At 45.8% G+C, this 17,500-nt stretch overlaps 1 protein-coding gene across 1 annotated transcript in view; it reads right to left on the reverse strand.

The window, feature by feature from the left end:
* LOC139748215 (adenylate cyclase type 2-like) overlaps positions 1-17,500 on the reverse strand; it is a 447,407-nt gene that overhangs the window by 21,609 nt on the left and 408,298 nt on the right. Inside the window, exon 9 of the mRNA XM_071661039.1 lies at positions 5,918-6,076. Coding sequence (XP_071517140.1) covers positions 5,918-6,076 — 159 coding nt within the window. The remainder of the gene's footprint in view (positions 1-5,917; positions 6,077-17,500) is intronic.

Below are 17,500 nucleotides of genomic sequence, written 5' to 3' on the forward strand. Positions count from 1 at the left end.
GGAATAGTGGTTCCAACAATGTTGTATGGCTGCGAGGCGTGGGCTATGGATAGAGTTGTGCGCTGAAGGGTGGATGTGCTGGAAATGAGATGTTTGAGGACAATATGTGGTGTGAGGTGGTTTGATCGAGTAAAGAACGTAAGGGTAAGAGAGATGTGTGGAAATAAAAAGAGCGTGGTTGAGAGAGCAAAAGAGGGTGTTTTGAAATGGTTTGGTCACATGGAGAGAATGAGTGAGGAAAGATTGACCAAGAGGATATATGTGTCGGAGGTGGAGGGAACGAGGAGAAGTGGGAGACAAAATTGGAGGTGGAAAGATGGAGTGAAAAAGATTTTGTGTGATTGGGGCCTGAACATGCAGGAGGGTGAAAGGAGGGCAAGGAATAGAGTGAATTGGATCGATGTGGTATACCGGCGTTGACGTGCTGTCAGTGGATTGAATTCAGGGCATATGAAGCGTCTGGGGTAAACCATGGAAAGCTGTGTAGGTATGTATATTTGCGTGTGTGGACGTGTATGTATATAAATGTGTATGGGGGTGGGTTGGGCCATTTCTTTCGTGTTTCCTTGCGCTACCTCGCAAACGCGGGAGACAGCGACAAAGAAAAAAAAAAAAAAAAAAAAATATATATATATATATATATATATATATATATATATATATATATATATATATATATATATATATATATATATTATTATTATTATTATTATTATTATTATTGTTTCCCCTTTTAGAAAGTTAAAATACAAGGAGGGGAGGGTTTCCAGCCCCCCGCTCCCGTCCCCTTTAGTCGCCTTCTACGACACGTGAGGAATGCGACAATGCAAAATAAATAAATAAATAAAATATATCATTATTATTATTATTATTATAATCATTATATTATTATATTTTGTTGCTGTCTCCCGCGTTTGCGAGGTAGCGCAAGAAAACAGACGAAAGAATGGCCCAACCCACCCACATACACATGTATATATATATACACGTCCACACACAGCACATATACATATCTCTACATCTCAACGTATACATATATATACACACACAGACATATACATATATACACATATGCATAATTCATACTGTCTGCCCTTATTCATTCCCGTCGCCACCCCACTACACATGGAATAACAAACCCCTCCCCCCGCATGTGCGCGAGGTAGCGCTAGGAAAAGACAACAAAGGCCACATTCGTTCACACTCAGTCTCTAGCTGTCATGTATAATGCACCGTAACCACGGCTCCCTTTCCACATCCAGGCCCCAGCAAAACTTTCCATGATTTACCCCAGACGCTTCACATGCCCTGGTTCAGTCCATTGACAGCACGTCGACCACGGTATACCACATCGTTCCAATTCACTCTATTCCTTGCACGCCTATCACCCTCCTGCATGTTCAGGCCCCGATCACTCAAAATCTTTTCACTCCATCTTTCCACCTCCAATTTGGTCTCCCACTTCTCCTCCGTTCCCTCTACCTCTGACACATATATCCTCTTTGTCGATCTTTCCTCACTCATTCTCTCCATGTGACCAAACCACTTCAAAACACCCTCTTCTGCTCTCCCAACCACGCTCTTTTTATTTCCACACATCTCTCTTACCCTTTCATTACTTACTCGATCAAACCACCTCACACCACACATTGTCCTCAAACATCTCATTTCCAGCACATCCACCCTCCTCCGCACAAGTCTATCTATTGCCCACGCCTCGCAACCATACAACATTGTTGGAACCACTATTCCTTCAAACATATCCATTTTTGCTTTCCAAGATAACGTTCTCGACTTCATACATTTTTCAATGCTCCCAGAACTTTCGCCCCTCCTCCACCCTGTGATTCACTTCCACATCTACGGTTCCATCCGCTGCCAAATCCACTCCCAGATATCTAAAACACTTCACTTCCTCCAGTTTTTCTTCATTCAAACTTACCTCCCAATTGACTTGTCCCTCAACTCTACTGCTACCTAATAATCTTGCTCTTATTCACATTTACTCTCAGCTATCTTCTTTTACACACTTTACCAAACTCAGTCTCCAGCTTCTGCAGTTTCTCACCCGAATCAGCCACCAGCGCTGTATCATCAGCGAACAACAACTGACTCACTTCCAAAGCTCGCTCATCCACAACAGACTGCATACTTGCCCCTCTTTCCAAAACTCTTGCATTCACCTCCCTAACAACCCCATCCATAAACAAATTACACAACCATGGAGACATCACACAACCCTGCCGCAAACCTACATTCACTGAGAACCAATCACTTTCCTCTCTTCCTACACGTACACATGCCTTACATCCTCGATAAAAACTTTTCACTGCTTCTAACAACTTGCCTCCCACACCATATATTCTTAATACCTTCCACAGAGCATCTCTATCAACTCTAACATATGCCTTCTCCAGATTCATAAATGCTACATACAAATCCATTTGCTTTTCTAAGTATTTTTCACATACATTTTTCAAAGCAAACACCTGATCCACACATCCTCTACCACTTCTGAAACCACACTGCTCTTCCCCAATCTGATGCTCTGTACATGCCTTCACCCTCTCAATCAATACCCTTCCATATAATTTACCAGGAATACTCAACAAACTTATACCTCTGTAATTTGAGCACTCACTCTTATCCCCTTTGCCTTTGTACAATGGCACTATGCAAGCTTTACGTCAATCATCAGGCACTTCACCATGAACCACACATACATTAAATAACCTTAGTAACCAGTCAACAACACAGTCACCCCCTTTTTAAATAAATTCCACTGCAATACCATCCAAACCCGCTGCCTTGCTGGCTTTCATCTTCCGCAAAGCTTTTACTACCTCTTCTCTGTTTACCAAATCATTTTCCCTAACCCTCTCACTTTGCACACCACTTCGGCCAAAACACCCTATATCTGCCACTCTATCATCAAACACATTCAACAAACCTTCAAAATACTCATTCCATCTCCTTCTCACATCACCACTACTTGTCATCACCTCCCCATTAGCCCCTTTTCACTGAAGTTCCCATTTGTTCCCTTGTCTTACGCACTTTATTTACCTCCTTCCAAAACATCTTTTTATTCTCCCTAAAATTTAATGATACTCTCTCACCCAACCCTCATTTGCCCTCTTTTTCGCCTCTTGCACCTTTCTCTTGACCTCCTGCCTCTTTCTTTTATACATCTCCCAGTCATTTGCATTTTTTCCCTGCAAAAATCGTCCAAATGCCTTTTGGACGATATATATATATTTTTTTTTTCTTTTTTTTTTCATACTATTTGCCATTTCCCGCGATAGCGAGGTAGCGTTAAGAACAGAGGACTGGGCCTTTGAGGGAATATCCTCACCTGGCCCTCTTCTCTGTTCCTTCTTTTGGAAAATTAAAAAAAAAAACGAGAGGGGAGGATTTCCAGCCCCCCGCTCCCTTCCCTTTTAGTCGCCTTCTACGACACGCAGGGACTACGTGGGAAGTATTCTTTCTCCCCTATCCCCAGGGAATATATATATATATATATATATATATATATATATATATATATATATATATATATATATATATATATATATATATAATGACAAAGGCCCACATCAGGTAACAGTACCCGGCTTATCTATATAACATTGACGTTAAACAACATTGAAGTATTACGACACCGGGAACATAACGCCCCCCCCCCCCCCCCCCCCCCATGTACCGTACATAATGAGATAACTGACCGTTAAATGGGATGTGGGGTGTCCACACTCACTCTCTCTGTTTACACGCAGGAGAGAGAGAGAGAGAGGAGAGAGAGAGAGAGAGAGAGAGAGAGAGAGAGAGAGAGAGAGAGAGAGAGAGAACCCGCCACGGGTTTATGACGCGATGTTAAGTAGGAGGATGGAAGGTGGGGCGAGGTGAACCAGGTGTGTGTGTGTGTGTGTGTGTGTGTGTGTGTGTGTGTGAGGAGTTAGAGTTAATAACTGAGATGGCTGTTACTCCAGTCAATACAATGATCATAGTTTTTTACTTGATTAAACAAGGCATTTGATTCTTGTCCCGTTCTTATACTATATTTATGTTGCTTAAGTCTAACAGAAAGATCCTTACCAGTCTGACCAACATAAAATTTATCACAATCTCTACATGGCACTTTCTAGATGCATCCAGGAGAATTTTCTGGTCTGAGTGGTTAGTTTCTTCATGAAGCCCATTGGTAAATTCGATATTAAATTCTAATATCATGAACAACGCAGATTTAGCTAACAAGTCAAATGATATCAATGTTAATTTTGATTCCAAACTGGTTAGCTTTGACGTTTCTTCACTGGTCACAAAAGTTCCAGTTGATGACCTTTTAGAATATCTATTTGATGTTTTGGATGATATTCATTACCTGTTTCAAAGTCTGTTTTTGTTGAACTGATACAATTGTGTATAAAAACTATTCCAATTTAATGGAGAAAATTATGCTCAGAAATATGGTATGGCAATGGGTAACCTTCTTTCACCTTATAAAATAATCTTTACATGGAATTCTCAGAAACAAAGTTACTAAATTTTACTGTAGAAAATAAAAATAATGTTTATGTTACCATATCTAGATTGCATGATCCATAGGCAAGGAAACAAGTTTAAGTTTATTATATACAGAAAACTTACTAATGTATGCTCATATATCCATTATTACTCAACATGACAGAGTTAAATTATCATCATTTCAATCTATGTTCCTTAGGGCATTACGTATTTGCAGTCCAGAGTTTATTGATGATGAGTTTGAGAAGACATATTCTATTGGATCTAAGTTAAAGTACCCTAGATCTTTCATTGATAAATCCCTTAAGTTAGCAAAGAAATCATTTTATAGAGTTGAGCCCAAACCTCCCATTAACACCAAGAATCTTTTAGTTCTCCCTTTTAATAATAATTTTACTTTACTTCCCATGTTGCTTAAATCCTTTAATGTAAATGTTGCCTTCAGCAACAATAATACTATAAAGAAAATCTTAATCAGGAATTCACCAGAAAATTCTCTTGGTTGCATCTATAAAGTGACCCTGGGGGACTGGTACTAACCCTGGGAGACTGGTGGTGACCCTGGGAGACTGGTACTGACCCTGGGAGACTGGTACTGACCCTGGGAGACTGGTACTGACCCTGGGGGACTGGTACTGACCCTGGGGGACTGGTACTGACCCTGGGAGACTGGTACTGACCCCGGGGAAGACTGGTACTGACCCTGGGGGAGACTGGTACTGACCCTGGGAGACTGGTACTGACCCTGGGAGACTGGTACTGACCCTGGGGAGACTGGTACTGACCCTGGGAGACTGGTACTGACCCTGGGAAGACTAGGTACTGACCCTGGGAGACTGGTACTGACCCTGGGCGACTGGTACTGACCCTGGATGGTACTGACCCTGGGAGTGACTGACCCTGGGGGACTGGTACTAACCCTGGGAGACTGGTACTGACCCTGGGGGACTGGTACTGACCCTGGGGGACTGGTACTAACCCTGGGAGACTGGTACTAACCCTGGGAGACTGGTACTGACCCTGGGGGACTGGTACTAACCCTGGGAGACTGGTACTGACCCTGGGAGACTGGTGGTGACCCTGGGAGACTGGTACTGACCCTGGGAGACTGGTACTGACCCTGGGAGACTGGTACTGACCCTGGGAGACTGGTGGTGACCCTGGGCGACTGGCACTGACCCTGGGAGACTGGTACTGACCCTGGGAGACTGGTACTGACCCTGGGAGACTGGTACTGACCCTGGGGGACTGGTGCTGACCCTGAGGGACTGGTACTGACCCTGGGAGACTCTGGTACTGACCGTGGGAGAGACTGGTACTGACCCTGGGGGAGACTCTGGTACTGACCCTGGGGGAGACTCTGGTACTGACCCTGGGGGAGACTGGTACTGACCCTGGGAGACCGCCGGACTCCATGTGGTTGGCCAGGGTAACGTCATCGGACCAGACATCAAACTGCCACTTACGCAGACCCAGCACGCCACACAGCACGTTGCCCGTGTGGATACCAATTCTCATGTCCACGTTGAAGCCCACGGCTCGTCTCACTGTCCTGTGGAGCGGGGGACGAGGAGACGTGTGAAATGGACGTGTGAGATGGACGGGTGAAAGTACGTGGGGCATGGGTAGGACAGGTGACATGGGAGACAGACCCTCCACGATGGTCTATGACATGGTCCTCTGCCGGAGGGTCAGTCGTGTGGAGGTCATGTCTCATATCTGGCCTAGGCCTCCACATCCACCTCGCCCTCCGGCTCAACACCCGGCTGGAAAGAAAGCTAACAAGGGACATCAATTCGTTTGGACAATCTTTTAGGCCAATAGGAAGAGAAGGAGGTCTCTTACATGATCAACTGGCCATCAGCTTCTCCAGGGACGAGGCTCAGTTCTGAAATGGGGAAAAAAATGAAAAATGTTGGTCAAGTTTGATGGAATATTTCCATTTGGAGAGAACATTAAGAACAGATTTGACTGTAGCTTCCCACACTGGCAATTTCTAATGGTAGTTCAATGTTCAATGTTCTCTGTAACGGTGTAGCTGAAGAACATTTGGCCCACATCGCTATAACATCCTCAAAATTTCATGTTTATTTTCATCTTTTTTTGTCACTGTGGCATCGAACCTTTATCACCTGTGATGAAATTCTCGTCATAACGTAACGTTGTCAAAGGTTTTATCGTCTTGAAAACGTGTCGCCAGATGTGTTGGGAGTTGGCTGTTCTTTCCTGTAGAATTATTCATAGTTTTACGAGTCTTGATCACGACTCATATCTGAATGACGGAATGAGTTTTGCTGCTCAGCTCTGGATTCGTATCTGTTTATCTTCCTCCTAAAGCGAGTCTGGCGACGCAAATTGATCAAGACGTTGTCAAGACGGAGTGACGTGTCCTTCCGTTCACAACAGTCAATACTTTTCGTTCAAATGCCTGATAGTTTGATCATGTAAAACCAAATAAGCATTTTTCATTCCAATTTGAACTCGCGTTCTTCTGTGACTTCTAACACTGATCTCATGAAGACTGGATATTCATGACAATATCTTAACTGAAACAAATGTATTCCAATATTCGCGTTCCGTCGACAATGAATTTCATTTGCTATGCATCATGTTCATGCTATGCATCATGTTCATCCTATGCATCTTGTTCATTTGCTATGCATCTTGTTCATACTAAGCATCATGTTCATGCTATGCACCATGTTCACGCTATGCATCATGTTCATGCTATGCATCATGTTCACGCTATGCATCATGTTCACGCTATGCATCATGTTCATGCTATGCATCATGTTCATGCTATGCATCATGTTCATGCTATGCATCTTGTTCATGCTATGCATCATGTTCATGCTATGCATCATGTTCATGCTATGCATCTTGTTTATGCTATGCATCATGTCCATACTATGCATCTTGTTCATGCTATGCATCATGTTCATGCTATGCATCTTGTTCATGCTATGCATCAGATTCATGCTATGCATCTTGTTCATGCTATGCATCATGTTCATACTATGCATCTTGTTCATGCTATGCATCATGTTCAAACTATGCATCATGTTCATGCAATGCCTCATATTCATGCTATGCATCTTGTTCATGCTATGCATCATGTTCATACTATGCATCTTGTTCATGCTATGCATCATGTTCATACTATGCATCATGTTCATGCTATGAATCATACTCATGCTATGCATCATGTTCATGCTATGCATCATGTTCATGCTATGCATCTTGTTCATGCTATGCAACTTATTCATGCTATGCATCATGTTCATGCTATGCATCATGTTCATGCTATGCATCATGTTCACGTCATCAATGTCTCTAAATCAACCCCCAATACTTCATGTAACTGCCATTGTATTTTCTAAATCAAAGACGTCAACAAAATTCTAAATTCCTACAGGCGAACACCCGTCTTCGGACCACAGACACAGACCATGTAATCAATGTGGGTGCCAGAGACCCGTCTTCGGATCACTGACACAGACCATGTAAACAATGTGCTTCCTAGAGACCCGTCTTAGGACCACTGACACAGACCATGTAAACAATGTGGGTCCCAGAGACCCGTCTTCGGACCACTGACACAGACCATGTAAACAATGTGGGTGCCAGAGACCCGTCTACGGACCACTGACACAGATCATGTAAACAATGTGGGTGCCAGAGACCCGTCTTCGGACCACTGACACAGACCATGTAAACAATGTGGGTGCCAGAGACCCGTCTTCGGACCACTGACACAGACCATGTAAACAATGTGGGTGCCAGAGACCCGTCTTCGGACCACTGACACAGACCATGTAAACAATGTGGGTCCCAGAGACCCGTCTTCGGACCACTGACACAGATCATGTAAACAATGTGGGTCCCAGAGACCCGTCTTCGGACCACAGACACAGACCATGTAAACAATGTGGGTCCCAGAGACCCGTCTTCGGACCACTGGCACAGATCATGTAAACAATGTGGGTCCCAGAGACCCGTCTTCGGACCACTGACACAGATCATGTACACAATGTGGGTGCCAGAGACCCGTCTTCGGACCACAGACACAGACCATGTAAACAATGTGGGTGCCAGAGACCCGTTTTCGGACCACTGACACAGACCATGTAAACAATGTGGGTGCCAGAGACCCGTCTTCGGACCACTGACACAGATCATGTACACAATGTGGGTGCTAGAGACCCGTCTTCGGACCATGGCACTGATCATGTAAACAATGTGGGTCCCAATGACCCGTCTTCGGACCACTGACACAGATCATGTACACAATGTGGGTCCCAGAGACCCGTCTTCGGACCACTGACACAGATCATGTAAACAATGTGGGTCCCAGAGACCCGTCTTCGGACCACTGACACAGACCATGTAAATAATGTGGGTCCCAGAGACCCGTCTTCGGACCACTGACACAGACCATGTTAACAATGTGGGTGCCAGAGACCCGTCTTCAGACCACTGACACAGATCATGTAAACAATGTGGGTGCCAGAGACCCGTCTTCGGACCACTGGCACAGACCATGTAAGCAATGTGGGTCCCAGAGACCCGTCTTCGGACCACTGACACAGACCATGTACATAATGTGGGTGCCAGAGACCCGTCTTCGGACCACTGACACAGACCATGTACACAATGTGGGTCCCAGAGACCCGTCTTCGGACCATTGGCACAGATCATGTAAACAATGTGGGTCCCAGAGACCCGTCTTCGGACCACTGACACAGACCATGTAAACAATGTGGCTCCCAGAGTCTCGTCTTCGGACCACTGACACAGACCATGTACACAATGTGGGTGCCAGAGACCCGTCTTCGGACCACTGGCACAGATCATGCAAACAATGTGGGTCCCAGAGACCCGTCTTCGGACCACTGACACAGATCATGTAAACAATGTGGCTCCCAGAGACCCGTCTTCGGACCACTGACACAGACCATGTAAACAATGTGGGTGCCAGAGACCCGTTTTCGGACCACTGACACAGACCATGAACATAATGTGGGTCCCAGAGACCCGTCTTCGGACCACTGACACAGACCATGTAAACAATGTGGGTGCCAGAGACCCGTCTTCGGACCACTGACACGGACCATGTAAACAATGTGGGTGCCAGAGACCAGTCTTCGGACCACTGACACAGACCATGTAAACAATGTGGGTGCCAGAGACCCGTCTTCGGACCACTGACACAGAACATGTACACAATGTGGGTGCCAGAGACCCGTCTTCGGACCACTGACACAGAACATGTACACAATGTGGGTCCCAGAGACCCGTCTTCGGACCACTAACACAGACCATGTACACAATGTGGGTGCCAGAGACCCGTCTTCGGACCACTGACACAGACCATGTACACAATGTGGGTCCCAAAGACCCGTCTTCGGACCACTGACACAGACCATGTACACAATGTGGGTGCCAGAGACCCGTCTTCATACCACTGACACAGACCATGTAAACAATGTGGGTGCCAGAGACCCGTCTTCGGACCACTGACACAGATCATGTAAACAATGTGGGTGCCAGAGACCCGTCTTCGGACCACTGACACAGACCATGTTAACAATGTGGCTGCCAGAGACCCGTCTTCGGACCACTGACACAGACCATGTAAACAATGTGGGTGCCCAGAGACCCGTCTTCAGACCACTGGCACAGATCATGTAAACAATGTGGGTGCCAGAGACCCGTCTTCGGACAACTGGCACAGACCATGTAAACAATGTGGGTCCCAGAGACCCGTCTTCGAACCACTGGCACAGACCATGTAAACAATGTGGGTCCCAGAGACCCGTCTTCGGACCACTGGCACAGACCATGTAAACAATGTGGGTCCCAGAGACCCGTCTTCGGACCACTGGCACAGACCATGTACACAATGTGTGTCCCAGAGACCCGTCTTCGGACCACTGACACAGACCATGTTAACAATGTGGGTGCCAGAGACCCGTCTTCGGACCACTGACACAGACCATGTACACAATGTGGGTCCCAGAGACCCGTCTTCGGACCACTGGCACAGATCATGTAAACAATGTGGGTCCCAGAGACCCGTCTTCGGACCACTGACACAGACCATGTAAACAATGTGGCTCCCAGAGTTTCGTCTTCGGACAACTGGCACAGATCATGTAAACAATGTGGGTCCCAGAGACCCGTCTTCGGACCACTGGCACAGATCATGTAAACAATGTGGGTGCCAGAGACCCGTCTTCGGACCACTGGCACAGATCATGTAAACAATATGGGTCCCAGAGACCCGTCTTCGGACCACTGACACAGACCATGTAAACAATGTGGCTCCCAGAGTCCTGTCTTCGGACCACTGGCACAGATCATGTAAACAATGTGGATGCCAGAGACCCGTCTTCGGACCACTGACACACACCATGTAAACAACGTGGATGCCAGAGACCCGTCTTCGGACCACTGACACAGACCATGTAAACAACGTGGATGCCAGAGACCCGTCTTCGGACCACTGACACAGACCATGTAAACAATGTGGGTCCCAGAGACCCGTCTTCGAACCACTGGCACAGACCATGTAAACAATGTGGGTCCCAGAGACCCGTCTTCGGACCACTGGCACAGACCATGTAAACAATGTGGGTCCCAGAGACCCGTCTTCGGACCACTGGCACAGACCATGTACACAATGTGTGTCCCAGAGACCCGTCTTCGGACCACTGACACAGACCATGTTAACAATGTGGGTGCCAGAGACCCGTCTTCGGACCACTGACACAGACCATGTACACAATGTGGGTCCCAGAGACCCGTCTTCGGACCACTGGCACAGATCATGTAAACAATGTGGGTCCCAGAGACCCGTCTTCGGACCACTGACACAGACCATGTAAACAATGTGGCTCCCAGAGTTTCGTCTTCGGACCACTGGCACAGATCATGTAAACAATGTGGCTCCCAGAGACCCGTCTTCGGACCACTGGCACAGATCATGTAAACAATGTGGGTGCCAGAGACCCGTCTTCGGACCACTGGCACAGATCATGTAAACAATGTGGGTGCCAGAGACCCGTCTTCGGACCACTGGCACAGATCATGTAAACAATATGGGTCCCAGAGACCCGTCTTCGGACCACTGACACAGACCATGTAAACAATGTGGCTCCCAGAGTCCTGTCTTCGGACCACTGGCACAGATCATGTAAACAATGTGGGTGCTAGAGACCCGTCTTCGGACCACTGGCACAGATCATGTAAACAATGTGGGTGCCAGAGACCCGTCTTCGGACCACTGACACAGACCCGTCTTCGGACCACTGACACAGACCATGTAAACAACGTGGGATGGCAGAGAGGTGAGCGAGCCTTGAGGTACCCCATGTGGTTCGTCATGGTCAGGGTGTTGAACACTTCGTTATTCCACTGTATATTTGCCTCCCGTTTTTGGACGTATCCGTCTGCGGATTCCGTCTATGCATCTATGATCTCACGTATCAGTCTTTTAGACGGTACTTTATTGAACCAAGTCATTGACTCGGAGAGGCGTGCAAGGAATAGAGAGAATTGGAACGATATGGTATACCGGGGTGGACGTGCTGTCAATGGATTGAACCAGGGTATGTGAAGCGTCTGGGGTAAACCATGGAAAGTTCTGTGGGGCCTGTATGTGGAAAGGGAGCTGTGGTTTCGGTGCATTATTACATGACAGCTAGAGACTGAGTGTGAACGAATGTGACCTTTGTTGTCTTTTCCTAGCGCTACTTCGCGTGCATGCGGGGGTGTAGCGACGCTGTTTCCTGTGTGGTGGGTTGGCGCCGAGAATGGATGAACGCAAGCACGTGTGAATATGTACACACACACACATATAAATATATGTATACCACATCGGTATACCACATCGATCCAATTCACTCTACTCCTTGCCCGCCTTTCACCCTCCTGCATGTTCAGGCCCCGATCACTCAAAATCTTTTTCACTCCATTTTTCCACCTCCAATTTGGTCTCCCACTTCTCCTCGTTCCCTCCACCTCCAACACATATATCCTCTTGGTCAATCTTTCCTCCCTCATTCTCTCCATGTGCCCAAACCATTTCAAAACACCCTCTTCTGCTCTCTCAACCACGCTCTTCTTATTTCCACACATCTCTCTTACCCTTACATTACTTACTCGATCAAACCACCTCACACCACATATTGTCCTCAAACATCTCATTTCCAGTACATCCACCCTCCTCCGCACTACTCTATCCATAGCCCACGCCTCGCAACCATACAACATTGTTGGAACCACTATTCCTTCAAACATACCCATTTTTGCTTTCCGAGATAATTTTCTCGACTTCCACACATTCTTCAAGGCTCCCAGGATTTTCGCCCCCTCCCCCACCCTATGATTCACTTCCGCTTCCATGGTTCCATCCGCTGCCAGATCCACTCCCAGATATCTAGAACACTTTACTTCCTCCAGTTTTTCTCCATTCAAACTTACCTCCCAATTGACTTGACCCTCAACCCTACTGTACCTAATAACCTTGCTCTTATTCACATTTACTCTTAACTTTCTTCTTTCACACACTTTACCAAACTCAGTCACCAGCTTCTGCAGCTTCTCACATGAATCAGCCACCAGCGCTGTATCATCAGCGAACAACAACTGACTCACTTCCCAAGCTCTCTCATCCCCAACAGACTGCATACTTGCCCCTCTTTCCAAAACTCTTGCATTCACCTCCCTAACAACCCCATCCATAAACAAATTAAACAACCATGGAGACATCACACACCCCTGCCGCAAACCTACATTCACTGGGAACCAATCACTTTCCTCTCTTCCTACACGTACACATGCCTTACATCCTCGATAAAAACTTTTCACTGCTTCTAACAACTTGCCTCCCACACCATATATTCTTAGTACCTTCCACAGAGCATCTCTATCAACTCTATCATATGCCTTCTCCAGATCCATAAATGCTACATACAAATCCATTTGCTTTTCTAAGTATTTCTCACATACATTCTTCAAAGCAAACACCTGATCCACACATCCTCTACCACTTCTGAAACGTGTATTGTGCGTTTGTGTATGCATATGTATATATGTATGAGTGGATGGTCTGTTCTTCGTGTTTCCTGGCGCTATCTCGCTGACACAGGAAACGGCGATCAAGTATTATGATAGAAATTATAATAATAATAATAATAATAATAATAATAATAATAATAATAATAATAACTCACCCTAACTCTCTCACTTCGCACACCACCCCGACCAAAACGCCCTACATCTGGCCACTCTATCGTCAAACACATTTAACAATCCTTCAAAATACTCCCTCCATCACTTCCCCTTTTGCCCCCTTTACTAACGATATCATTTGTTCTCTTGTTTTTCGCACATTATTTACCTCCTTCCAAAACATCTTTTTTCACACTAAAGTTTAATGATGCTCTGTCATCCCAATTCCTATTTGCCCTCATTTTCAACCCCCGCACCTTCCTCTTGATCTCCTGCCACTTTCTCTAATACATCTCCCAGTCACTTGCACTCCTTCCTAGTAAGTATCGTCCAAACGCCTCTCTTTTCTCTTTCACTAACAACTTTACTTCATCCCACCACTCACTAACCTTTTTAATCAGGTGGGTTTTCTGTATATGCTAAACTTAAACATGTTTCTATCCCTATGGATCACGCAGTCTAATGAGGGACCATATAATTATTTTCCACTTCCCCAGTAAATTTGATAGAAGTACTAAATTGTAGATGCTCTTTTGTTTGGCTAACAAACAAAAATTTACCTTACACTCATTTTACTACCACACATCTCTCGTACCCTATTATTACGTACTCGATCAAACCACCTCACACCACACATTGTCCTCAAACATCTCATTTCCAGTACATCCATCCTCCTGCGCACAACTCTATCCATAGCCCACGCCTCGCAACCATACAACATTGTTGGAACCACTATTCCTTCAAACATACCCATTTTTGCTTTCCGAGATAACGTTCTCGCCTTCTACACATTCTTCATTTCTCCCAGAACTTTCGCCCCCTCCCCCACCCTATGACTCACCTCCGCTTCCATAGTTCCATCCACTGCCAGATCCACTCCCAGATATCTAAAACACTTCACTTCCTCCAGTTTTTCTCCATTCAAACTTACCTTCCAATTGACTTGACCCTCAACCCTACTGTACCTCATAACCTTGCTCTTATTCACATTTACTCTCACCTTTCTCCTTTCTTGTTGCCACCTGCAGAACTTCACCTTATCACCAGAGAGAGATTTTGAGCAAGTAATTAATTGCCGCATCAATTAGCGGGAACTATAATTAGCAGATTTCCCATATCACTCGCCTTCCTGAGGACGTGAGTACAAGCTGCCAGTGATGAGTCCCGCTCCTTGATGTGACTTACCAGTGACTGCCACTAACCTAGGGTGGTACAGTAATGACTGCCACTAACCTAGGGTGGTATAGTAATGACTGCCACTAACCTAGGGTGGTACAGTAATGACTGCCACTAACCTAGGGTGGTATAGTAATGACTGCCACTAACCTAGGGTGGTATAGTAATGACTGCCACTAACCTAGGGTGGTATAGTAATGACTGCCACTAACCTAGGGTGGTATAGTAATGACTGCCACTAACCTAGGGTGGTATAGTAATGACTGCCACTAACCTAGGGTGGTATAGTAATGACTGCCACTAACCTAGGGTGGTATAGTAATGACTGCCACTAACCTAGGGTGGTAATGAATGCCACTAACCTAGGGTGACACAGAAATGACTGCCACTTACCTAGGGTGACACAGTAATGACTGCCACTTACCTAGGGTGGCACAGTAATGACTGCCACTTACCTAGGGTGGCACAGTAATGACTGCCACTTACCTAGGGTGGTATAGTAATGACTGCCACTTACCTAGGGTGGCACAGTAATGACTGCCACTTACCTAGGGTGGTATAGTAATGACTGCCACTTACCTAGGTGGCACAGTAATGACTGCCACTTACCTAGGGTGGCACAGTAATGACTGCCACTTACCTAGGGTGGTATAGTAATGACTGCCACTTACCTAGGGTGGCACAATAAAGAGTGCCACTTACCTAGAGTGGCACAGTAATGACTGCCACTTATCTAGGGTGACCCTGTAATGAGTGCCACTTATCTAGGGTGACCCTGTAATGAGTGCCACTTGTCTAGGGTGACCCTGTAATTAGTGCCACTTATCTAGGGTGACCCTGTAATGAGTGCCACTTATCTAGGGTGACCCTGTAATGAGTGCCACTTATCCAGGGTGACACTGTAATGAGTGCCACTTGTCTAGGGTGACCCTGTAATGAGTGCCACTTGTCTAGGGTGACCCTGTAATGAGTGCCACTTGTCTAGGGTGACCCTGTAATGAGTGCCACTTGTCTAGGGTGACCCTGTAATGACTGCCACTTGTCTAGGGTGACCCTGTAATGAGTGCCACTTGTCTAGGGTGACCCTGTAATGACTGCCACTTGTCTAGGGTGACCCTGTAATGAGTGCCACTTGTCTAGGGTGACCCTGTAATGAGTGCCACTTGTCTAGGGTGACCTGTAATGAGTGCCACTTGTCTAGGGTGACCCTGTAATGAGTGCCACTTGTCTAGGGTGACCCTGTAATGAGTGCCACTTGTCCAGGCGCCTCATTAGTGAGGGCCATTTGTCCCCGCCCTCACTCCACTCTCCCTCACTCACTTCCAGCGTCTGCTCTCACTTCGTGAGGCAGCCACTCTCCCGCCCGTCATGCTCAGCGGTATCTAGTGGTACACGCTAATTAAGATCTGCTTGATATGAGTCACAGCACCCGGGTTCGAATCTCGGCCGGGGAATATATTAATAGACTTGCCGCTGTGTCCCTCACATATGTTTGGACAATGTGGGGTGTAGGGGGGCGGCGCGGGGAGAAGGGAGGCAAGTTTGTAAAATCTAATGAGTTTTTAATTTTCTTTGTGGATTTTAAAAGCAATTTTAATATTCAATACATTTTTACACACACACACACACACACACACACATATATATATATATATATATATATATATATATATATATATATATATATATATATATATATATAATTTTTTCCTTTCCTCCATACGGGCGTTCGCTGTTTCCCGAGAGAGAAAGGTAGCGTCGAAAACAAAAGACTGAGCCACAGAGAGAAGCAATACTCGCTTGCTTTCTTCCTCTTTTTCTTCTTTTGGGAAGTAATACAGGAGGGGAGGATACCAGCCCCCCCCCCCCCCCCCAACACTCTCCTCCCCTGCTACCGCCTCTCTTGGTCGCTATCTACAACACGCACAAGATACCTGGCCACAACTCCTTATCACACACACACACACACACACACACACACACACACACACACACACACACACACACGCACACACACACACACGCACACACACAGATATAAATGCATATATATATATATATATATATATATATATATATATATATATATATATATATATCTTTTTCTTTTCTTTCATACTATTCGCCATTTCCCACGTTAGCGAGGTATCGCCAAGAGCAGAGGACTGGACCTCTGAGGGAATATCCTCACCTGGCCCCCTTCTCTGTTCCTTCCCTTGGAAAAAAAAAAAGAGAGGGGAAGATATATCCCTGGGGATAGGGGAGAAAGAATACTTGCCACGTATTCCCTGCGTGTCGTAGAAGGCGACTAAAAGGGGAGGGAGCGGGGGGCTGGAAATCCTCCCCTCTCGTTTTATATATATATATATATATATATATATATATATATATATATATATATATATATATATATATATATATATATATATTTATTAAATTTATTTTTATTTTGCTTTGTCGCTGTCTCCCGCGTTAGCGAGGTAGCGCAAGGAAACAGACGAAAGAATGGCCCAACCCACCCCCATACACATGTATATACATACACGTACACACACGCAAATATACA

This window comes from Panulirus ornatus, chromosome 73 (genome assembly GCF_036320965.1).
Source record: "Panulirus ornatus isolate Po-2019 chromosome 73, ASM3632096v1, whole genome shotgun sequence".
In the NCBI taxonomy this organism is placed as follows: domain Eukaryota; kingdom Metazoa; phylum Arthropoda; class Malacostraca; order Decapoda; family Palinuridae; genus Panulirus; species Panulirus ornatus.